Genomic DNA, 25,700 nt, shown 5'->3' with positions numbered 1-25,700 from the left:
CTTTTAGTTTTGGACTCGAGTAGTGAATTTTTTAAATAGATTGCCTAATTTTATATTGAGAAAGATTAGATGAGTTACTTGTCTTTTTTTCTTTAAAAAAAAGTACGTATAGAAATAGATACGTCAAATCGAGTGTCAGATACGTATTTGGGAAGTATTTAGAAGTATCAGTATCTGATACGTGTTTGATACTGATTCTTTGCCTCACATGAAGTATCTGTGCTTCATAGACCATCAGCAACCATTGATCGTCTTCACCATCGATCGACTATTGTCTTGATCGCCAACGATTGATTGTTGTGATTGCTACAATCGTTTGTCGTGAGTGTTAATGATTGGCCATAGTGGTGGTCAACTACCAAACATCATGACCCTTAGCGGTCGATTAATCGTTTTGACCGTCAACAATTGACCGATCATCGTGCCATGGTCAATTAACTGTTGTGATTGTCTTCAAGCAATGCATGGTTGCTGATGATAATTGTCAATTGTTGCCGGTATGGCACCTGTGACCATTGGCCATTGATAATTTTCCCTTTCATTTTCCCTTGGATTTTTCATTCTTTTCCCCTTCTTTATTTTCACAAAATTAATAAAATAAAAACAATCTCCCTTGTTCTAGGATTTTCCTCGCTGAGGCACTATGTCGATTATGCCAGTCGTGGACTCGTGGATAGCCAGATGTTCTTTGTCGCCACTGCCGACTGTTGGTCACTAGGGTTTTGTTTTTGTGTTTTTTTCCTCTTTTTTCTTCTTCCTTTCTCTCTTCTTCTTACTTGTTTTTGCACACTCAAAAACAAGAAAATGACTTTTTCATCTAGGAGGTCTAAAGATTGAAGTGTTGCATCAATCGTGTTGCTCATGGGTCATCAAATTTTCTTCAACAACCATCGCACACCTACTGCCATTGGTGATGGTCATCCATGGTAGTCACCTACAACTTTTTTTTCTTTCCTACTTCTTTCTCCACTTCTTTCCTTTCAATCTCTCATTTTCTTCTCATTCTTCTTCACTTTCTTACAAAAAAAAAAAAAAAAAAAAAGATTGAAGTATTAAGAATGCTATTAAATGCAAACTTCAGATATAAAATTTATTTCATGATTATAAGAAAAATAAATAATTTAGGGATTTAAAGCAAAACTATCTTTGTTATAAATGTGTTAGCATGCTAAATTTTAAAATTTACCACTTTGTTATCAAAAGATAAATTTATTATTTAAAAAGAGATAAATTAGAAATTTAAAGGCAAATGAAATTTGTTATAAAACTTAATTTCAAAGCTTTGTTACTTTGTTACTAAAAACTAATTTTTATGGAAAAAAACTAAATCACTATCATGGAAATTAATGAAACAGATGAATTAATTTTGCATTACAAAAGACAAAGCCAACATAAATTTTATTTTAAAATGAATAGATAAAAAGTTTCTTTCAAAATTATCATAAAAATTGATGCAAAATACACTATAGATTATACAATTCACAAAACAACCACTAACAAATAGAGAAAAAAAAAATCAGATTATCCAAACTCGTATCTGCACCTCAAACACATGCTTCAGAATCCTAGGTTTCTAAACCCTACACCCCAAACACATGCATTTATAATTCTCAGACTTCATAACTCATTAAATAAGTAGTCACACATTTGATTCCCAGGCTTTTGATTCTAAACCAGTGCTCTAAACACCACTAAAGGGGTCAATTTTCCCTATATTGGTATTTTTTTGAAAGAAAATATATAGATAAATATACACGTGAGAAAAATTAAAATAGAATTAAGTTTTCTAATAAAAATTTAAATAATGTAACATATACCCAGCGAAAGTATTAAAAAAATAAATTAAAGTAATATATGAATATATATATTGAAATATTATTTTCTTTTAAATTTATTTATTTTGTAAGAAACTAAACTGTTTTTTTTTTCCCTCTAAACCCTATTGACTACTTCGCGCTCTGCCGTCCCCTGCTTCCGATTACCACCACTGCACCCCAGCCAGCTGCTTCTGCCGGAGGCCGTTTCATCGGCTGCCGCCGCACGCTGAACCCTCCGCTGCCGCAGTTTCGGCCTCCCAGCGAACTCGCTGCCGCCCCCTCTCACACTCTACCGCCTCCAAGAGCAACCAGAGTTATTATTTTGTCCTTTCTCAGAAACAGAAACAGTGGTTCAGCCCCTAACCCGTGCTCCTAGGTTTTGATTTTTTTCAGACATTTTTCTGTTTGCCTCCTACAAATCTCCAATGGCCTACGAAGGAGGCAACCTCAAGTCTACCTCCATTAATGGGGTGAAATTGTACACCGTAGCTTCCCAACAACGGTCTGTTGCTACTTGGCTCAATCCTAAAAAGCTGCGTGCTCTGCGCAAGGATAAGGGTGGGTCACTATCTTCTAACTTCTATCTCGCAATTTACTTTATTAGCCTATGTTCGATAATTTGAATTATGGGATACTCGTATTATAGATTTTTCTTTTGTTAAGTGTTCTAAAAAAATTGTTTGTTTGTTTGTTTGTTTTGTTTTGTTTTGTTTTGCATCTTAATCGTTTCTCTCTTTACTCTTGTTATTTACATTGGTCCGTTGTTATTAAACAAACATTTATATATGCATGTGCAATGTGCCAAAGTATGTAGTCTGTGTATGTTTGTTTGTTTTTTCTGTAGATTACTTGGAAAATTGAAAATGTTGTTCTTCATTATAATGGTAGCCAAGGTTTTCTTTGTTCCCCTGAAGCGTGATTGAGGATCAACCATACAAGTGTACTGTGCATTTTGGCCTTATGTTCGTAACATCTATGTTTGCCAACCTGTTTTCAGGCATGGTGGATTGATCATGATTTTTGTCTGCGGAATTGAACCAGCAGGAATCTTTGTGGTCTTAGTTATTACTTTCTTGCCTATTTTGGTGTTGCTGTGTTGCTGTGTTGGTTCCATGGTTTCTTCTTTGAGTAATACTCTGTGTTAATATTTGTAGTCCATGTAACATGATTTTCTGCACTATTTACTTAGGCCTTAGCCTTACGAATAATTTCTTTATGAAGCCTTTCCCCAGCGTTGTTCTGCAGATTGGCCTCCTGTGAGGACGATAAATTATTTTTATGCTTTCTATCATATATTGTTGTTTATAATTTCATTTGTTGATGTGTTAGATTATACGTCAAGGGTGGACTTGGTCCAGGATTTGAGGTTTGACATTGCAACAAGTAAAATAAAAGCAACCCCTGATGGAGAGTTTCTAATAGCATCAGGTGATTTTAAGCAAGCTTATATTGGTGTCAATGTTCAGTAAGAAGATCCATAAGAACTAATGATTTTTCTATTATCTATTGTTACTTATATATGGTTGTAAATAGGTATCTATCCACCGCAAGTTAAGGTATATGAGTTGAGGGAACTGTCATTGAAGTTCAAAAGGCACTTTGATTCAGAGATAATTGACTTCCAGGTAAATTTTATGTTCTGGAGCTCTGGGTTGGGTTGTTAAGGTGTTCGATATAGTCTAAACATATGATGGAACTGGTTACAAATATTCATTGGAAACTAGAAACAGAAGCAAACCTGTTCTTCTTAATAAGTAGGGGGCTTATTATCATTTTGGATGATATGATCATTATGCAATATGACAATGACTCTTATATGCTCTAATGTCAATTGTTTTAGTATATGACAGTGAATAAAAGAAAACAGATGTGTGTTTAGGCTTTAGCATGTTTTTTGGGGGTGGGGGTGGGAGACAGGGTTTAGCTTGTCTTGGACGAGACAAACATCTAATTGTCTAATCATCTTCTTGTCAATTCTCTGCTGTAATATATTATTGATGCACGTTGTTTCTTATTTAAAAAAAGTATTATCTATGCATATGAGGATTATATGCGCAGATGAATTGAATGGAATTTATGTATGGAAGGTAAAAAAGAAATTAGAGATTGCATTTTTCGTAATGCTTGTGACTAATTCTTACAAATAAAGAAACGCATTTCCAATTGGAGAATCTGATTGTAATTCACTTTTAGGTGTTTGAAGTTTTACTCCTTCATTTCATCTATCTATGATTTTTTTTTTATTATTTATTTATTTAAAGAAGACATTGATTCCCAGTGGCCAGTGGACAAAACTTGTGGTTCTTTTAGACTGAAATCTCTGTTGGCCATTGAAGTAATCTCCAATTCCAAACATTTTGGGATGACTGGATGTGTGGTGGTTGATAGTTTATTAAAGAAAAATAATTCATTGCATTTATATATACAGTTTTCAACGGCCATGAACTTTAATGAATGAATAAAATAAGAGGACCACCCAAATATAATTTATTTATTTATTCTTAATTGTTCTTCCATGTTCATTCCTGTTCAAGGAAATGTAACTGAATGTTTATTTTCTTTGTGATTGAAATTAGTTAAATATTTTCCAATAATCCTTATCTTTTTTCACCTCATGTTTTCTGCCCTTTTGGAATGTAGATCTGAAGGTGGGGATGCAAGACATATTGAATATTTTGATGACGCCTAGCTACTTCGGATTATTTGTTTGTTAAATTTTTGAAATATTAACTGTGTTTAATGTGTTTTTTTTGCGTAATATAGATACTGGATGATGACTACTCAAAGCTAGCATTTATGTGTGCTGATCGTTCTATTGTTCTCCATGCTAAATATGGAAAACATTATAGTTTGCGGATACCAAGGTTACTTTCTTATGGTTAATAGCACTACCTCCTCCCCTTGTGTTGTTTTAATTTTATAAGGTTGCTTATATAATTTTGAAAATTCTTCCCTTTTGTTGTCAATAAGCTCTATTGTATTACGGGTTTATAATTATTATTTTTCTTGATAGAGACAGACAGTACTAATAATAAATAACACAAAAGGATACAGAAGACTTAAATCCTTGCCAAATTCCAAAAGAGCTAGCATATGTATCCAAAAATAATACTGTGATTACCAAAAAATTTCTTGTGATTGGAACTACATGAGGTTCTAACTCATATTGTACATTACAAAAATATAGGAAGCTGTCATATTCTCTAAGTCTCACCCAACTTTCTCCTAAAAAAACCTTACATGTGTCTCTCTCTCCTTGTTGTTCCCCTTTGCAGAATGTTGATTGGACATGTTATATGATGATGTGGCAATGCTTATTCATCTTTTACAAATTTATATTATAGTTTGCTTGTATGGAACTTTTCTCTCTCGAAGAAAATTCTCTCTTCCATCGCTCCTCTTTCTCTTTATACTCCCACACAACGTTCTCCCTAAAAAACCAAAACCTTATACGTATCTAGTGTAAACCAAAAGAGAATTTTATTCAAATTGCTGATTGCTCTCCAAAATACCAACAATCCAGTTTGAGCCTGTTACCTACAACCTTTAGAACCAGTAACAGCAGCCTAAAATGCCAACTAACAGAAACTTAAAATATAATTAACAGAATTACACTAAGGCCAATTAAAAGGCTGTAAACCCGACATCACCTTCTTGTTGTTCCCCCTCACTTGTGGTACTTCTATCTCCCCTTTGTCATCTGCATCTCCCTCTCGCTGTCCCCTTTATTCCTCTCTTCTTTGGATGATTATATTTGTAAATTTGTAATTATGACCTTTCTAGGATTTCCACCGCTAGGAGAAATCTTTGGCTACACCTTTGATTCTGTCAACCTTGTGCCTTGTAAATTTATTTTCAATAAGATAGTTTCTTATTTATAGAAAAATAGTCAATTCTTGATGTGGCTACATATTGACTTTGCTGTAGTTCTATGGTTTCAATTTTCTTGTGGTTTATGAATGACTAAACTCAAATCTATTTATCTCTGCCATCAACAGGATGGGAAGGAATATTGAATTTGATTACTGGTCTGCTGACTTGCTTTGTGCTGCATCTTCTCCAGATTTGTACAGAATCAGTTTGCAACAGGTTTTTATGATTTCGTTTTTTGTGTTTGTCTTTATGTAAATATATATTTTTGAATGCAAAGTGGACTTCGTTAGACTTTCTAGATTCATTGCATTAGGATGCGTGCATAGAAGAATTCCAAGAAATGTTTCCCACGTAAGTATGTATGCAAAGAGGAACAATGATGTGAGTTTATGTGGCAATTTCTTGGGAGATTTGTTGGCATCTTTAGAGAAAGAATGGATGCATGACTTAATTTAACTTAGATAATCTATTGTCAGACGGTATTCTTTTTGGAATAAATTTCTACAAATATATGATTATATGAATATAGGAATGTATCTTATTCAGAAATGCTCGACCTTTTTCTACGAAATGCTAACAGTTTTCCATAAAAAGTGCTAATTCAAATGTTTAAAAGTTAAACAAAGCAAACAATTACTACATATCTATTGTCAGATGGTATTCTTTTTGGAATAAATTTCTACAAATATATGATTATATGAATACAGGAATGTATCTTATTCAGAAATGCTCGATCTTTTTCTACGAAATGCTAAAAGTTTTCCATAAAAAGTGCTAATTCAAATGTTTAAAAGTTAAACAAAACAAACAATTACTACATATGGTTACATTAAAAAATATTGTGTTTGCCATTATTTTCATCTAACTTCGCCTTATTGGTCCTTCACAAGTCCCGATTTTTTTGGGTAGGTTTTTGGTACACAAAGCTCTGGAACATGCTTTGTACAAAATTATAGACTGCTTTCATTTTCATTTATCTTGTCGAAAGAAGATTACAACGCTAAAATAGAGAAAGCCTGTGTATAAAGAAATACCTATGATGCTAAGTGCAGAAGAGATAGGTGAAAGAAAGAAAAAAATGGAAGAATCGGAAAAAGGGTAATTGAGGATGGTTCATGGATGTTCATATAAAGCCATCGACAGCTATTTGAATAAAATGAAAGGGCCAGCCCAACGTCATGTGTGTTGAGACTCCAATAGTCTTTTTGTGTTTGCACGTTGATTATAAAGACAGATTGTAAAGTTAATGTGCCATGTGCAATTCTTTGTGAACATACTTAATAGAATTCTTGGTTTTCCAAGAATATTATTATGTAAGTTTCAAAGTCATTTATGATTTTCTTACAAACAAGTTTAGAAATAACCTTTTGATTCATTGTAGGGGCGGTTTCTTCCACCTCTTAACACTGAATCACCAGCAATAAATGTGGTTTCTCGAAGGTTAGTTAATATCATTCTTGTTAGCACATTATTCTCATATTAATTGAATTGGTTATTTATTTATTTTTTTAATTGAGTAGTAATTAAAGTAGTTTCATATGCTTTATTAAATTTAAAATATACTCAACAATTGCAGCAAGCTTCATGGGATAGTTGCTTGCGGGGGTGTTGATGGAGCTGTAGAATGTTTTGACACCAGAACAAAGTTATCTTCAATTGGTAGAATTGATGCTATTGCTCCTGCAGGAGATAAGGAGCAGGTAGGTCTCCTGGTTGAATCTTTTGCATCTACTTGTTCGGCTTTGGGATAGATTGAATCAAGGGTTAGGAATTTGAAAACTTGTCTTCTGCAATTTTGGCAAAAAATTTCAACTCTCAAGCTTTCAATCAGATCTCTCGCAGTAGTATGACATTTAATCAATAATATACTGAATATTATATTTTTGTTATATAGGAGGTCACTGCATTAGCATTTGATGATATTGGTGGATTCCAAATGGCCGTTGGCAGTAGCTCAGGAAAGGTAAAGCTTCATCTTCCTGGATATTGAATGACTGCATCAAAGGGGAAAATCTAAACTAAGATTGGTGATGGCAGACTTGAATTGGAGTTTTCCCACTTTTATCGGCTTTCTTATTGATGTGATATGGATGCAGAAGTGAACATGTTGGTTGCCATTTTTTTTCTCTTTTTTTGAAAAGAATATCGAACTTTCAATTAAGAGAATGAAAAGAGACCAATGCTCAAAGGTACATAGTAGAAAATATGGAACAAATGTAAAAATAGTCACCAAATATAATAAAGATGGACAACTAAGAGAGAAACATATAATTCTCCCAGTTCCTGCTCAACTCTTGGATGGAATAACTCTTTAAGCTTTTAGAAAGAGAGCACCATGAAGAAAATTTCAAATAGGATGAATCAAAGCACTCCATAGAGTGTGACAAATCCTGAAAAATATGCTGATTTCTCTCGCTCCACAGCTTATGTAACAACCTTTTAGTAGCATTAATCCACAGTAAATGAACTTTCAAACTCAAATTGGGCCGCATAAACCGATTCTTATGTTGGCTTCCTTTTTCCAATTGGCATAAATATGAACCAAGGAGTAATTATGAAAATCACTTGAGATGGCACAATCTCCCAAAAAGTTCAAGGCCATCTTGGAAAGTCCTAATATTTCCTTCAAACCCGATTCTCTACAACAAAGAACCACTGTGCTGAACCATTTAGTCCTTGCTTTGGCTTTAAAATCCACCCCTCACATTAGCTGGAAGCCTGGAACATGGCTTATGGACTGGGAGATAATTTGGTTTCATTATTGATGGATGGATTTTAATCTTGATTGGAACTGGAGAACTTAAATTGTATTGAAAGATAAATGGATAAAGAAATATGTAACTCTCCACGTGAAGCCTTGATCATGAGTACTCTCATGCCTAGACCAGCTAAACCATTCCTTCATCTCCTTTTTTGCATATATTTATAACCAACTCCTACCAACAAACTCCTTGTCCAATGAGTCAATGACTAACATTCAATATCATAAAAATATTTTTAGCTTCTACACTAATGGTTTTCCAACACATCTCATTTAAGTGAGGAAGGATAAGGAATCCAACCCTCCCATGGTTAAAGTGATCACAAATTAATTCTCCAGTGAATTTGAATTAAAAAAAGGAGAATAATTACAGAAGTCTTTGCTTAGAGAAACACCACTTCGCATTCAGGAGAAGGAACATTTTCCCTCAAGAACTGCAAAAGCTCAAGTTACACCCCCTATTTTTGTAAATTTCACACAAGATTGTTTCTTATAGAAAAACTTTGAAACCTTTATTGCTTCTCCCCTTGATTGATCATGTCCAAGTTTCCGCTTAGTTTTTGAAAAGTCGTGCAATCCTTTATCTTTAAATATTACTTTTTGATTGTATTTTGACATGAGTGTGCTCCCATGTTCTCTCCTCTCTCCTCTCCCATCCCACCCCATCACTTCCAGCCTCCATCTTCCATTGTTCTCTGCTAACATCTTTCGTTCTACTTTTAGCCTTTTGTTTAGTTTTCCTCTGTCACAATTTTTTGAGTTAGATTTCAGAGTTAGTTGCTTTATGATGGAAGCTAAAAGCTTCTGTGTTTGCAACACATTTTTCTATACTTGGCGAGATTAGAAATGGATTTTTGTTGAAGATTCAACTTTTAAATAGGTAATATCTTCGTCTATCTCCCATTTTGGGTTGAAAGTTTCATGGTAGGACTCTTGCAGTTGCCGATTAATTCAAAATTCAACCAGAAGGATAGGGACGTTTTGGGTACATTTTGTGTAGCTAAGTTGCGTTCTCAATCGGGATGGTTCCTGGAATGTAATGTTTGGCCTCCGACGGGTGGAAGAAAGAGATTGCGTGTTCTTATTGGTCTTGAAAAGAAAGAGTGGCTGGTTTTTTGGGAGATGATAAGCATTTTTTTATTAATTCAAGAGAGAAAATTCATCCTTGATGGAGTCAAAGAAGATGGAGATGGGAGAAATTTCCTTCTTGCTTACCGGTAGAGGTTTTGCAGAAGTGATGAAGAAGAATCCACAGATCACTAAGAAAGCTAATTTTTCTCGTCCCCTCATCCCACATGAGAATTTGAACTCATCTCCGAATGCAGTGTGGGTTTGAAAAGATAAGTGGTAGATGTGGATCTGTAAAATAAATGTTGTCACTAGACTTTATCCACATAACTCTTGGCCACTAAATATTGGAATATTATTCTCAAGCAGGTATAATTGTCAATCCATTTTTGGATGATAAAGGTGCTGTTGAAATTTTCTCAAAAGGGTTCAGGATTTCAATTTGTAGAAAAATCATAGGTGATTATCCTTTAAAATGTGAAACTTGGTCCCAGATAAACATTCCCCATTGGAGGTCATTAAGGGATATGGAGGTTGGATTTTGTTGATAACTTTGTCACTAATTTATTTGAAAAGGCATGTTTCTGAAGCCATTGGGAAACATTTTGGGGAACTGCCCAATATTTTATCTCTAACTCTTAATTTCCTTGACACATCGATTACTTTTAGAGAGATGGCCTTCCCTCCCACGCTCACAACCCACCTACCACCTTTGCCCATCTTTTCGACCATGAACACTTTTTTCCAAACACCATGCCGACCACCAAACCTAAATTGTTTTAGATAGAGAGGAAGGTTTTCACCATCGATCATAGTTCTAAAATCACTCCTTGTTCCTTACCCTCAAGTGCCCCATCGCCCATTGGCTGACTGATTGCTTAAAAGATCTACAACATGCTCCATTGAACCAATGTTTCTTCAGAGAAACTCGTTATGAAGACCAAATGGTCTGGGTTGAGAAATCAACCAACTGAAAGGGAATCATAGCAGAGAATGCAAAACTTGAAAACAATAGTTGTTTAAATAAGCTTTTGGTTCCTGTGGGAGAAGACAAAAAAGGTTTGCATGGCTTCTTAAATATCCTCACCAGTTCTCCCCACAACCCACCTTACCCACCCAAACAATTACTCCCCCTGACAACTCGTCAACCCCATTTTAAATGCCCCAAGGGAGCTCTATCTTATAAAGAGGTTCTGAGAAAGGAACATTCTACTGCCCCACCTACCAAAAAGATCACTACCACACATGCGAAAACCAAACTCGTCACCTCTGTCATTGTCTACAGGAAGTCCTTTCGTGATGACTGGTAGAGGATCACAAGGGCATTGCAACAACATATCAGCTATTTCTGTACTGTCAACCCCTTTTTAGCTGACTGTGCTCTTCTGAGATGTGAAAATGAAGATCAGGTTGCTACCTTCTGTGAGATAAGAGATTGGTATAAGGTTGGTCCTTCTTGAAATTTGACCAATGGGACCCCCTCATTAGCGTTCCAGAAGCAGGTCATTCCTTCGTTTGGGGGTTGGATTAAGATCTGGAACTTACCTCTTAACAGACGGGATGAGGAATCCTTCAAGCACATCGTTGATCATTGTGGAGTATATCGAGACCGTGAGGAAGACAGTTTCCCGATTGGATCTGATTGAGGCTACCATTTGTGTTAAACCTAACCACAGGGGTTTCATTCCGGTCGAAATCTGGATTACCTCATCATCTTCATCTCCTTGTACAAATTGACTCATTCTTTGTGACTGAAAATTTTGTTGGTTATATGGCCGGAGTTCATGGAATCATACAGAGAAGACAATACAAAAAACTTCTAATCAGAGAGGCATCCTTGGCCCTATCCTCGGTGATGTGACACAAGAGAACCCTAACATGACATAGACTATGAGGACGAGGTACCTAATTCATTGACAGACTGCAACATTGTTTTCCCCGTGCAAACAGAGCTTTCCTCAAAAAACCGTACCCCTTATCTGCCCTACCCTCCCCATCTGACCTACCCTGTCCATCTTCCCCTTGATCCCCACCCAAACCGGACCCTAAACCACCCAAAAATCTACAAACCTACCCCGACCCATCCAATACCTCCTTGTCTTATCCCAGCCCACCGGAAAGGCCATCACCTCCTACTATTCCTCTCTCTAGTCCTAAGCCCATTTTAAATTCTCCATTAAGCCCATCTACCTGCATTAAAAAACCCCGGCATTGAAAGCCCACCGACCCATCTTGAACCAAAAAGCCCAATCACTCCCAAACACCCAACCTAACCTGATATTTCTACCCTGCTTGACCTGTCCACCACCTTACCCTCTCTGGATACCCATTTTATAACCATTAAAGATAAAAAAAACCTTCTTTGTGCCTGGTAACAAATTCTCCTCTAAACCTCTGATATCCGATGATGTCCACATTGACAATCATCTCTCAAGTCCTTTCCCTCTCAATACCACACCACCTATTTCTTCCCCATCATCACCTCTACCGATTCAGGATGCTATCGTCGAACAAGCTTTGATGGAAAGTGACTTCGTTCCTTCTCCCCTTAAGGAAGCTACCCAACAGTTGGAATCCGACCTTGAGATTGTCCTGAAGATCCTAGTCACTGTTTAAAATTTCTCCTCCAATGGCTTTTCAAGAAAAAGGTTTGTATCATGGCAATGCATGCTGCTAAGAAGAATCACAAAACAGCAAAAAAGCAGAAGCTTTTTATCATGGAATTTTCGGGGTTCCATTCTTCCATCAACTATGACAAGCCAACAACCTCCTCTCTTCTTGGTGGGTCTCCCTCCATATCATCATTATTATATCATGGAACGTCAGAGGTCTTAGAGAATGGGACAAACGTGCCCTCATTAAAAGGGAGATCGTGAAACACAATCCGACCATCGTCATTCTTCAAGAAACAAAGACTATTTCTTTTGACCGATTTTTCATTCAATCTATTTGGAGCTCTTGTAATATTGGGTGGACAGCTTTAGAAGCCAATGGTTCATCCGGTGGCATTCTTATAATGTGGAATGATCTTGCTTTCACTATAGCAGACATTACCAAAGGTTAATATACTCGTACCCTTCTCATTACTATTGTTGACGGTTTTAGCATCTGGTTGTCTGGGGTTTATGGCCCTTGCCTATACAGGGACAGACCATTATTTTGCAGGAATTGGAGGACCTTACTGCTTTGTACCTTGACAATTGGATTGTGGGTGGTGACTTTAATGTCTCTAGATGGAGACATGAGAAATCAAGTGATGGGCCGATAACTAGAAGCATGAGGCAGTTCAACTCATTTATGGATGGTAACGACCTCACTAATCTCCCCACAACTAATGGACTCTACACTTGGTCTAATGGGAGAGACTCCCCCACGATGACTCTTATTGACAGATTCCTTATTATTGACTCCATTATGACTAAGTTCAAGGAGGCCTCGGTTAAATGGCTCGACAGACCCACCTCTAACCATTTCCCAATTCTGTTGCAGTTCGGATCCATTAGGTGGGGCTCCCTTCCTTTCCGCTTTGAGAATATGTGGATGCAACATAGTACTTTCCACACTCCTTGATTGATAAATGGTGGAAAGAAAACCCCATTGTTGATCGACCGACCTATGGTATTATGCAAAAGCTCAAGGCCTTCAAGGTAATTTATCAAGGACGGGAACAAGACCACCTTTGGATGCTAGAATTAGCTTCTGTTCGATCTTGTCGGGCTGGGCACTTTAGAGGAATTGGGCCCTCTCCCACCCTCTGACATTGAGAAGAAAAGACAGCTCAAGGCACATATCCTCTCCATAAACACTAAAGTGGAGATTTCATGGAGGCAAACATGCAAGAACAGATGGCTTAAAGATGGTGATACGAATTCTTCATACTTCCATCGTCTTATGAATGCCAGAAAGAGAAAAAACTGCTGCTAGAATCGAAGTAAAAAAGAAACTCGGTGGTTTTATGTCAGCATAGGTTGAGATCAAGGGCAAAAAGTTGGGTGATATGTCCCTTCATTTCGGTGACATATCTTCTTTGGGAACTGCAAGTCTTGTTCATTGTATACATTCTCTTGGAACCTCAAAAAAATTAGTCTCTATCATGTAGTTAGAGTCACTTCTTTTAGAGGGAATTCTTACTCTTGTTGTTGGCTTGGTTTTGATTTGCTCCAACATTCTTTCATTTTTATCTCAATGATAATCATTGTTTCAGGGGGAAAAAAAAAAAAAGACCCAAAGAATAAATCAGGTGAGAGAAGATAAATGATTCCAGTTGCCTTAAGAAGTTGACAGATCGGTTGATACCAAAGAGGTGATTCATATTCCTTGTCTAGCTTACGTCCAAGGATTTGCTTTATTTTCTGATGGAAAGATACAAATTTTGAGAGAAGGGGGAAAGTTGGCCGTTGATTCTCTCTCTCCGATTTCCACTGAGAAGGAATTAATTCACTTGGAGAATGTTGGATTTATTGAAGGTAGTCTGCATGAGAAGGAAGTTTTGCCCCTGCCTATTGATGTCCCAGCTGCTTCCAACTTTTCTCATAAATGGAAGGAGAATTTACCTGAGGTAGGGGCTACATCTAAGGTAATGATGGAAGAGTTTTCTTGGTCTTTGACACTTCAGGAAATCTGAGCATGAAGGAAGTAAAAAACCTTTTTATTAACGCACATTCGAAATTTTATACTAAGAGAAATTCTTCGGGCCTTTTGCATTCCAAAGTCCCTGATATTCTTTGTTTCAGACTCCATCCAAACAAACTCCTGGTTCCTGCAAAGATTTGGTTGTCAAGCTGTTAAAAACTCCAAGTAGTTCTACTTCTTTGGTACCAAGTAAATTCTCTTCCCTAATTGAGATCTGTGGTTCCGGCAAAATTTTTGTTTCCTCAATTAGCACCAAGCCAAGCCAGTATGCTTTGCTTTCAATTTCAAGCTTCATTCGCAGTCAAAGCTCAAAACGTCCAAGTTGCAAGTTTGGCCCTTCGTTGGAAGTCCCTCTTGTAGGTGCTTTCCCATCATTTATGAAGTTTGTCTGTTGGAGGTATCTTTTTGTCTCATGAAGTTTTGAAGCAGTGTTCAGCTCCATATAATTTTTGAAGTCTTGTTCTCTCTTGGCTTCTTTGCATTCCCCCTGTTGCTCTCATATTTTTCTATGTATTATTTGTTTCTTCTAGGCATACTTCCTTTGTATTTTTTATATGTTTTGTTCTTTATTTGCTTTTTTGGAGCTTGTATCCCTTGAGCATTAGTCTCTTTTCATTTTTTCCTTAAGAAGTTTCATATGTTGTTAAAAAAGAAAATTATATATTGACATGGTTTATTTTATCACATCAAATGCAGGTTTTGATCTATGATTTGCGTTCATCAGATCCTATTAGAATTAAGGATCACATGTGAGTTTGCCTTCTCTTATTACTTATTAGCTTTAGAACTTAATCATCATTACTGATTAAAATAATATGATTATTTTGCAGGTACGACAGTCCAATTCTGGACATTAAGTGGCATAGCACTCTTAATTCTGAAAAACCAAAAATGATTACCACTGACAAGCACATTGTTAGGATTTGGGACCCAGATACTGTAAGACATCTCTCCATTACTTCTGTTTATACAGTCGATTTAAGACAATTTTTTTGAGCAACGTGCATTGGGTAAGGTGCAAATTCTCTTTTCACCAAAGTCGATGACATGTCATCGACATCACAATGTCTCTTTTAACTTTGCATCATTGGAAAGATTTTACCTCAGAAGGGACAATCTATAGTAACGTTTTATCATCATTTTGATGATTAATATTTGTTGAATTTGACCTCAAAGTTGAGGCATTATTGTAAACTTTTTTTAGGGAAGTTAGATTTATCATACTTCACTCATTCTTTTATCCCTCAAGTTTTAGGGTTAATTAGAGTAGTTTACTTTTTTAGCGGCCTTTAGTATTGTCTAGAAAGTGTGATCTTTAGTTGAAAAATAATGGAAAATGGTTTCTCCTAAAATTTCAGATAAAAACTTTAGTCATCAATCATAAAGCGTAGCTGCGGTCATCATGCTTCAATGGCATATCCTCCTGACAGCACCTTCATTCAGGACATAATTCTTAAAATTTTATAATACCTTCATACAAATCCCCTTTAGAAAACTGCAACTGATTTTTTCTGAACTTTGTCCTCAAAAGATTGTTACATTGAGAAAAGGTACTATCCTGTTTCCTTGGATTGTCACAGAAATTGGGGCCTTGTTTTAGAATTGTCAAGCTAGTTATTCTAATTCCTCTGTGTAAATTGTTTTTGAGTTATGAAAGTTATAAGAAAAAATTATGACAGAAGTGACACTTACCTCTTGACACCTAAGAAAACAACACAATTTATCTACTAAAAATTCTTCGGATCAACCTAAAATATCATCCCTTTTTTTTATCCCTCTTCTTCCTGTGGTAAGAAACGGGGGAATATATTCATCAAGAGAGCCAAAAGAACAACCTAAAGGCAGGGATAGAGGAAACTGTTAGAAACCCTCATAACAAGAGCAGTACTAAAAGATATAGAAAAACTAAAGGACAATTCAATTATAGAAATATAGTAAAAATGTATTGAAATATGCTATAAACTCACAAACTAACAAGATAAACCCTAGCCTTTCGAGAGGGCTAGTCTCTCCCAAATTCCCACCAAATTCTTCCCACCCCCCTCCAACCCCTCTCCTTCTATTTATAACTAAAATCCCTAACAAACTTCATATCTAATTACTCATTTGCCCCTTCTAATACTTATCCTAACATTTACTAATAATCCTACTATTCCCAAGACTAGGGGTTTTACATTACTCCGCCCTTCGAAGACACCTTGTCCTCAAGGTGTGCTTACAAAATACAATCACAAAATTGGGCAACTTCGTCTTCTTCTTCTTCCCCCCCCCCCCCCCCCCCCTTTTTTTCTTTTGAACCCAAAACTCAAACCAGCATAGCCTTCTCTTCAGCCTTGATTATAAATTGGGCTTTGATTTCTTGGCTTGGTTTAAGCCCAACAAACATCCCATGACTCCACTTTCTTCTTTCTTCATTGTGATTCTCTTTTAATGCGCGGGGCCCATTATTAGCCATGGGGCTAACAGCCCATCTTCACGCCATCTATCCTTGTTTTTGAAGTTGAAGTTTCTTCTATCTTCAGTTTTGGAAAGCCATTGGACTTTAACTAATGCGCTTGGATTTGGCCCAATAAGCAGCCAAGGACCCCATAAACTTGCATAATCTTCTTTCTTCTCACAAAGTACGTGGCCCCAACTAACAAGTTGCAAATCTCTGGGCAAATTTCCATGCCATTTGTATTGGTCTTTAAATTTGAAATTCTTATCTAGTGGGCTAGGCCCATGATCCACATGCTGGTCCAACCTCATCTGGGCCCATACCCCATCGTCCTTAAAAATAGCAACTAGCTTCAAGTGAATCCAGCCCAAAATAATGCTGCCACCTTTTCTGTTCTCTAGTCTCGAATTGTTTAGTTGATGTATTGGGCCACTTTGTTGCATTTGAGGCCCATATCGGATGACAGAATAGGCCATATCCCTAACTCCTTTCCTTAACTCTATTTCTTTTTCTTTTTTACTCGTGTTTAACCTTTCTAACCTTTTGTTGTTCTTCATATACCAGAATAAATGGGCCTGTTTACTCAGCCCAAAAAGCCTTACAAATTCAATGTGGCTTCCTTTTTCAAACGTTGGTCCCACCCTCCAAATCGCGTGGGTAAAAGATTCTTCTTCCATCTCATCTTTTTTTTTCCTTTTCCCGAGCCTTCTTGTCTGCCCATGGTCTTCTGTCTCCCTCTGCAAATTTCGACCCATCTTTCGTGAAGACTCCCCCCACCTCACTTGCTTCTTCGCTGCCACCCGTATTTCGACGATCATCGTTCGTGCATCTACTTGTTAACTTCTGTTGCACAACATCTCCTCTTCCTGAGAATGGTCTCTCTGTTTACATGTCTTTTTCTCGCACCACCGTCACTCGTCCTCTTCGGCCATATACATTATTTCCATCCTCCTCGCCCACATATTCTCCGTTCTTCGCTTGCCATTTCGTTTATTAAAGTAAGTGAAATCAATTAAGTTTATACCTTGTCGTTTCTCTGTCCGTACGCCATCACGTTGGGAAGTTCTTCTTCGACACTTCTTCTTTGTCCACACCCATTCTTGCTGTCGGTAGTGATCTCCTTCGATGGTTTCTTCATGGCTATACCTTTCCGATCCCTTCTCTCGCTTTTCTTGGAACTTATATCGGTGCTTTTTAAGAAACTTCATCTTTGACCCTGCTAATTTGTGATGCTTCTTCTTCCACTTGCCCATTTTCCTTTTGGTCGTTATGTTTCTCCTTCCTCTATTCATCTTTGCCTTTTGCTTCGTTTTCTCCCTGAACGTGCTATCGAATTTGTTCTCTCGAATTCCCTGATCCTTACCTCCTTTTTTATTGTTTTGAAATTGTTCCCTTCCAACAAGTCCGATCCTATGCTTTTGTTCTAATTTTGTCTTTCCTGGTGATATCTCTTTCGTTCCTTCCCTCTTGGTTTGTCGATTGACTCTTCCTTGCTTTTTCGGAGGTGTTCTCAGGTACGATCGTCGCCTTCCAGCCACTCTTTGAACTCGTCTTAATAGTTTCCGAACAAGGTTTTCCTTCTCTATTTGGGTGACTGTCATCCTTCTCTATTTGGGTGACTGTCATCCTTCTCTCTTCTCTTTCTCTATCTCTTTGCAGAGACTCCTTGATCTTTTGTTGTATTGCCTTCAATTCTTCTTGTATCTCCAACAACCTTGAATCTAGCCTCTGACCACGATCCATAGCGAAACAATTCTCCCAAGAAAGAACGGTTCTGATACCAATTTGTTAGAAACCCTCCTAACAAAAACGGTACTAAAAGATATAGAAAAACTAAAGGACAATTCAATTATAGAAATATAGTAAAAATGTATTGAAATATGCTATAAACTCACAAACTAACAAAATAAACCCTAGCCTTTCGAGAGGGCTAGTCTCTCCCAAATTCCCATGGAAATTCCCACCAAATTCTTCACACCCCCCTCCAACCTCTCTCCTTATATTTATAACTAAAATCCCTAACAAACTTCATATCTAATTACTCATTTGCCCCTTCTAATACTTATCCTAACATTTACTAATAATCCTACTATTCCCAAGACTAGGGATCTTATAGAAACCCCCTCCCACAATACTAAACCAAAAGAGCCCTCCAATTGTTAAAAATCATAAGAAGGCTATAAAAAGAATTTAGTGTAATTTGTGTATCACCAAGAGACTATGCTAAACAAGAGCCCAAAAAGAATCAGAATTAAAACTAAAGCAAAATATCATGTCAAAATTAAAACTTAACCATAGCAATCCTAAAACTTAATTTAAGGCTACTTACTCATTCTTACCTAACATCATCTTTAAAAGTTTAGTCTGATCAGCTCAAACCAAGTAGCTCATATTCTTGCTGCTTGGTGTTCGATAAGTTTCTTGTCATCTGTACAATTTTTACCCTAGGTAGATGGTGTTTCTTCAATTAGAACTAGTAGTACAAATTCAGTCGATGCATAAATGGAATTGGGATATTGTTGTTGTGCTTTATATTGGTGAGTATTCAACATTACATGTGCTGAGGATTATATTGAATTGTTAATTAAAATAATCTAGCTCTCTGTCTCTCTCTGTCTCTCTGCCTGTCTGTCTGTCTCTCTCTTTTAACTGTTTAATTATACAACTTCATGATTCATTTCCCATTATCTTTTGATTAATAGAATTTAGTTTTTGAAATCCACTTTCAATTATACAAATATTATGTTTTAGGGAGAAGGAATGACCAGTATCGAGCCCACACTTGGACCAATAAATGATACATGTGTATTCAAAGACAGTGGATTGATGTTACTAGCTTTGAATTCTAGTCAAATACCTTCTTACTTTCTGCCGGCGCTGGGACCTGCACCAAAGTGGTGTTCTTATTTGGAGAATTTAACGGTGAGCTTTTGAACATTATTCTCTTTTGTCTATTTTTGTTTGGGATCTTGGATTTGTAATACTAACAATTTCTCTCTCTTAATGTAGGAGGAGTTGGAGGAGAATGCACAAACAACAATATATGATGATTTCAAGTTCTTAACGAAAGAAGAACTTGAGAGGCTGAATTTGACAAACCTGATTGGGACAAATCTGCTAAGAGCTTACCTTCATGGTTTCTTTATTGATTATCGCCTGTATAAAAAGGTAATGTTAATGTTCTGTTTGTAGCATAGCCTGTTTAAATTTTCGGTGGTCTGTTTAGGTTTACATTTATGGTTGTGTACTAGGCTTTTAGTTGTATATACATGAGAAATGTTGCTTAATTTTGGAGTATTACTGGGTAACCAAATTTCGGTATGCTTAGAAAAAAAATTGTACCAATCACATCGAAGTGCTGAGCTAGTTATTTTTTGTTATGGTATGCATGTAACTTTGCAGGCAAAATTGCTAGTGGATCCTTTTGCATATGATGCTTACATAGAACAAAGGAAAAAGGAGAAACTAGACGAGGAGCGTGCCAACCGAATTACGGTAAGCTACCCATCCCCCAAAAAGAAAAACTTCGATATTCGATTACCCAAGTTTATGATCAGTTTGTTTATATTCTTGTATGTTTCCATGATGCTAATTTTATTAATCATAAGAAAGGAACTCTGGGATAAGATATCGATATGTAGGATTTCAATTGTTGGTATGACAACACATTTGGAGAATGCTGCTTCTAAATTTCATTTGGACCTCATGTGTACACTTCTCTGTTTCACTTGTCATAACTTTTCATTATTATCAACATTTTCCTTTTAAGAAATTGAAATTTGGCCTAAGAATTTTTTGCAAATAGGACTTGCAATTGGTGTTAATAAGAAACAAATAGTAATTACCAAAGGATTTATTGGCTGCCTTTAATGCACAACAACCTAGCGTTGTATTTACTCTGTGAGTAACATGGTACTTGAGAGAGAGTTATACTGCAATATTCACCTTCTCTAAGAAGTAATCAAATTTTAAACCAATCATTGTGCAAATTCTCTCATAATTAACCATAATCTTCTCCCAATGATCATCATGAGCGGTAGAGCTATGTCCAAGACTTCAAATTCTACTACAGAACTTATTCAAGAAAGAGCATGACTCCTCATCTAGAAGAATTTCAATATATGAACAGACAACACTTCTGTTATTACCATTAAATAGTGACATTCACTCCTTGGGTTGTCTAGCTTTCTTTGGGACTTCATTGCTTTTTATTTCATGCATCCTTATTTAGTTTGTCGTTTGTATGTATATATACTTTTCATCAAACTATACCACTTATATTTTTTATCTACTTCTTTTCTCTAGGTGAAAAGGAAATTACCCAAAGTCAACAGGCGCCTTGCAAATCAAATCCTTGAAGAGGAAGAAGCTGAAACGGAAAAGAAGGAAGATGTCAATCAGATCAAGAAGGCATCAAAGAAGAAGAAAGGGCTCAATAGCGAAATTTTTGAAGATGAACGTTTTGCGAATATGTTTAAAAATGAGGTATGACTGGATTTTCAGATGCTCCTTTGTCATTTTTTTCTCCACGTTTCTATTACTTATTTGCAATCCATCTCAACAACTCTTGCAAATAAAATTGGAGGATAAAAATTCAAGTTTTCATCTACAAGAAATCTCAACTCTCAAGTATAGATCAAATTACACATGCAAATGTCTACTGGTGAAATGAGGATCTTTGCAGACGTTTCTTAACAAAACAAATGTCAAGAAAAAGGAACTTTTGATGTGGGGCGTTCACTTGAGTTTCACTCTCTTTGGTTTGTGTTAGATCATGTTATAGCTTTTGTTGATCTAATGTTGGATTATATTATGCTACAGAACTTTGAGATCGATGAGCATTCACAAGAGTATCTTGCACTGCATCCAATGGCTTCTACAAAGCAGCCATCTTTTGTGGAAGAGCATTTTCAACCTGTCTTGGAGGACAGTGATCAAAACTTAAGTAATTCTGAGGCCTCATCAGATTCTGAAGATGAACCCAGCAACGATAAACATACGAAGGCACGAGTTCCAAAGTGAGTTTTTTTTTAACTCATAATTATTTTGTATAGTTCTTTTTTTTTCTTAGGGGAGTCGGGAGTTTTCTGATCTTCGAGCCTATTAAAAGAAAGCTGTATGGTTGAATTTAGGGTCCCATCAAGGGAAAGAAATACGCACTAATTAGTATGAATTCTATGTGCTAAATATTGGGATCCTTGGAGAGGTAAAGCGTCTTTGATAATTTAATTGATGTCATTGTGTAGATTGTATGAGGTCAAGGACGAAAGGCATGCCGAGGCGTTCTGGAACCGTGTATCACTAGCCAAGGAGGACAGACTCACTATGGAGGAGAAGATTGCTGCTATTGGAGACAATAAGCAAGATTCTGGAATTCTAGACGAAGTTAAATTGGGTCCAGGAGGGTCACGAGAGATTTCCTTTAAGCCAAGAAGCTCAGCCAGGTATAAGGAAGACGATGATGATGATGAAGGCCCACGTAAGAAGAATTGGAGGAGCTTTGAATTTTCGGGTCCAAATGCCAATAAATCAGGTTCTCGAGGTCAAATGAGACCGGGAAAAAGCCGAGGTGGAAATAGCAGAGGTGGTAATAGCAGAGGTAGAGGTGGAAATAGCAGAGGTAGAAGAGGCCGCCGGTGAATGCTTACGTTCGTTCACACTGTTGTATCCTACGAAGAAAAATATATATCATTGAGTTGCAGCTTGAGGCATGAGTTTAGCTTTGTGCTTTGCCTTCTCTACCGAAAATGAACTTGAGGAATGCTCAATGATAATAGCGAAGCGCAAACGTTGCAAGGCCAGAGCGTAGAGTTCATCTAATCCCTTGAGAAGATTTTAGAAAACTGTAACATTTGATATGTTATAGTTATAATATTGTTTCACTTTAAAGAGAGGTTGTCAATGTCATTGTTATTATTAGCGAGACACAAGATGCGAAATAGAAGAATCCATTTGAAAGAATATGATCATATTACAAAAGTATATGAAAAATTTTTGTTTACAATGTGATTTATAGCAATGAGTTTTGCTCGAGTATCAATTAGTCATTGTTGTATTCATCATGTTCTTTTGATTCTCGAGGATATGTGAGTATTACTTATTATTAGAGTTTCGGGGGTAAGATTAGTCTGATATTGGTAAGGAGTATTGTGAGTATTTAGCTAGTGGTGTGTATTGGTTATAAATACGACGAGTTAGATACCTTAAAACTGAGATAATTTTGGTGAGAGTTTTCATTGAGCCCTTTCCAAAGACTAGTATATTGTAAATTCACTTGATATTGCAATATATTTCTATGCTTGTGTTCTTCGTATTCTTTTTGGTTTTCTTGTTAGGTGGTATCTTAATAGATCATTGACCTAATTGTTAGTGATTATCCTACCGTACATTGGAAGGTCATAGTTATTAATAATGGAGTGTGTATTGTACTATCTAAAGAAGGTTTGTCGAATGAACTTAATTTAGAGTGTATATATATATATATTTAAAAAATATAAATATATATTAAATTTAGCGGTTTGAGAAAGTAGCTACAAAGAATGTTTTTTTTCTTAAAAATTTTTGGTGGAGAATTTCAATATATGTATTTTTTAAAATTTAAAATTTTTGGTGGAGAATTTCAATATATGTATTTTTTTTTAAAGTTTTTTTGGTAGGTTTGAATTTATGGTATTTTTTAAATACCATAAATACCTCACCCCTAAATTTAAAATACGACAATGTCCTCATTGCCAAAATTAATTAAAATAAGTCATGAACTGCGTTGTAAAGAGAGTTTGAAAGAAAGCTAGCAAACTCCTAACTTCTAGAAATATTTCATGAGGTGACTGTCTTAAGATTTAAGTTGACTCTAGTATAGACGAAAGAGGTAGAAGCATATTTTTCATCATTGAAATCATACTTGGTAAAGAAACAACATGCGGTAAGCGACTAAATTTATCTACTTGGAAAATGATTGCGGTAATCAGGGAGGATGTGGTGATAAAACTTTGAAAAATAATATGCAATGTGATAGTGCAAAATTTGAAATAAAGATAAGGAAGAGTACACCCAAATTTTGCGTTGTCGCCCGCATTGAGTATTGATGCATCCATCCTTGCGGCGATCTTTGCTTCTGTGGATTACGGTGATGGAATCAGATTATTTGCTTCTTCTTGTAGTATCTCCACAATCCTGTGCCTTAATCCTTGTAAATAGACAAAAAGAGGGTCAAATGATTTCAAAACAAAACAACAATTTTTTTTTTTTAGAGATTAAAATAAGTAAAATACAGATAGTAGTAACGTGACGAAGAGTTAAATGTTCAATAGTTGAGTAAGGGATAGTCTGGGTTTTTCAACTTTGCGGAGGCTGTTTCTGGCTGAAAATCTCCTCCGCAATATGCTTTGATCTGTTGTCCATTAACTCTAAATGTTCGACTGCCATCCTCGATGATTAGTTCCACTGCACCATGTGGAAATACTTCTTTGATGATGAAGGGATCGGACGAGCGTGATTTTAATTTTCCTGGGAAGAGCCGCAATCTTGAATTTAAGAGTAAGACCTTCTGCCCGATTTGGAGGATTCTAGCACATATGCGTTTATCATGCCGGCGCTTGGTGCACTCTTTATAAATCTTCGCATTCTCATATGTGTTGATCCTCCATTCTTCTAGCTCAACCAACTGCAGTTTTCACGCTTCTCCTGCTTTCTTTAAATCGAAATTTGACTGCCCACAATGCTTTATACTCCAATTCCAAAGGTAGATGACACGTCTTGCCAAATACCAACGCATAGGGAGACATACCTATTGGTGTTTTAAATGTGGTCTAGTATGCCCATAATGCATCATCAAGCTTCATTGCCCAATCCTTTCGCGAAGGTTTTACTACCTTCTCAAGTATCAATTTAATTTCACGATTGGACACTTCAGCCTGACCATTTGTTTGTGGGTTGTATGCGGTGGCCACCTTGTGGAGGATATTGTACTTACGCATCAGATCCCTTATATTATGGTTGACAAAGTGTGATCCTTCATCACTTTTGATGGCACAGGGAGTGCCAAAACGAGTGCAAATATTTTTCTTGAGGAACTGGAAGACTACCGCCATATCACTTGCAGCGCATTCAATTGCCTCTACCCACTTGGAAACCTAATCGATAGCCAATAAGATAATGCTTGCCATGCGAAGGAGGTAATGGTCCCATGAAATCAATCCCCCAGATGTCAAATAATTCCAGTTCCAAGATAGTGTTCATTGGCATTGCGTTCTTCCATGAAATGCTACTGGTGCATTGACACCGATCACATTTCATTGCATAGTTAGCAGCATCCTTAAATAATGAAGGCCAAAAGAATCCACTGCAAAACTTTAGCTGTAGTACATTGTCCTCCAAAGTGCCCTCCATATGACGAATTGTGGCACTATGACAATATGCGTTGTTGAGCAGCGTTTGGTATGCATAATCGAATGATTTGGTCGACACCTCTTTTATATAGATTCGGCTCATCCCAATAATAATGCTTGCATTCATGCTTGAGCTTTTTCTGTTGATGTTATGTGTAATCTTCAGGAAATTGTTCATAAACCAAATAATTAACGATGTCCGCATACTAGGGCAATTCTTCTATGTGGAAAAACTGCTCGTTCGGAAACGCGACACTCACTTCAGATTCATTGCGGTCAACCTCGAGATTTTCCAGTCTGGACAAGTGATCCGCGACTTGATTCTCTGTCCTCTTCCGATCAATTATTTCGATATCAAATTCTTGAAGAAGGAGAACCCATCTGATCAACCTCAGCTTCGCGTTCTTCTTTGTCATCAAATATTTGACTGCCGAGTGATGAGTGTGAATGAGTAACTTGGTTCCCAATAGATATGCCCGAAATTTTTCCTACGCAAAAATCACAGCTAGGAGTTCTTTTTCAGTGGTGGTATAATTGACTTGAGTAGGGTTCAGAGTTCTACTCGCATATGCGATGGGGTGCAAAATGATTTTCTTCTTTTGCGCTAATGCAGCTCCCATCGCGTACCCGAATGCGTCGTACATGATCTCGAATGGCAGTGTCCAATCCAGCGCAAACAAGACGGGCGCGGTAATCAACGCATCTTTTAAAACTCGGAATGCGTT

At 36.7% G+C, this 25,700-nt stretch overlaps 1 protein-coding gene across 1 annotated transcript; it reads left to right on the top strand.

Moving 5' to 3' along the window:
• The first annotated feature begins 1,889 nt into the window (after positions 1-1,889).
• On the top strand, positions 1,890-22,592 carry EDA7 (embryo sac development arrest 7). The gene is made up of 16 exons (XM_039031928.2): positions 1,890-2,375; positions 3,147-3,245; positions 3,351-3,442; positions 4,581-4,681; positions 5,816-5,906; positions 7,072-7,130; positions 7,267-7,390; positions 7,585-7,653; positions 14,848-14,900; positions 14,982-15,090; positions 19,340-19,510; positions 19,598-19,756; positions 19,991-20,083; positions 20,894-21,073; positions 21,410-21,606; positions 21,835-22,592. Exons 1-16 carry the CDS (start codon positions 2,243-2,245, stop codon positions 22,226-22,228), a joined length of 2,124 nt encoding a protein of 707 aa, XP_038887856.1. The 5' UTR covers positions 1,890-2,242; the 3' UTR covers positions 22,229-22,592.
• The last annotated feature ends 3,108 nt before the right edge of the window (positions 22,593-25,700 follow it).

Source organism: Benincasa hispida, chromosome 5 (genome assembly GCF_027475165.1).
Source record: "Benincasa hispida cultivar pf3 chromosome 5, pf3_genome.v1.1, whole genome shotgun sequence".
Taxonomy (NCBI): domain Eukaryota; kingdom Viridiplantae; phylum Streptophyta; class Magnoliopsida; order Cucurbitales; family Cucurbitaceae; genus Benincasa; species Benincasa hispida.
This window is presented reverse-complemented; position numbering and strand designations above follow the sequence as displayed.

Coding starts and splice junctions, on each gene's coding strand:
- EDA7 (XM_039031928.2), top strand. CDS start 2,243: ATGGCCTACGAAGGAGGCAACCTCAAGTCTACCTCCATTAATGGGGTG. Junction 5,907..7,071: donor ACAGAATCAGTTTGCAACAG/GTTTTTATGATT, acceptor GATTCATTGTAG/GGGCGGTTTCTTCCACCTCT. Junction 7,131..7,266: donor ATAAATGTGGTTTCTCGAAG/GTTAGTTAATAT, acceptor CAACAATTGCAG/CAAGCTTCATGGGATAGTTG.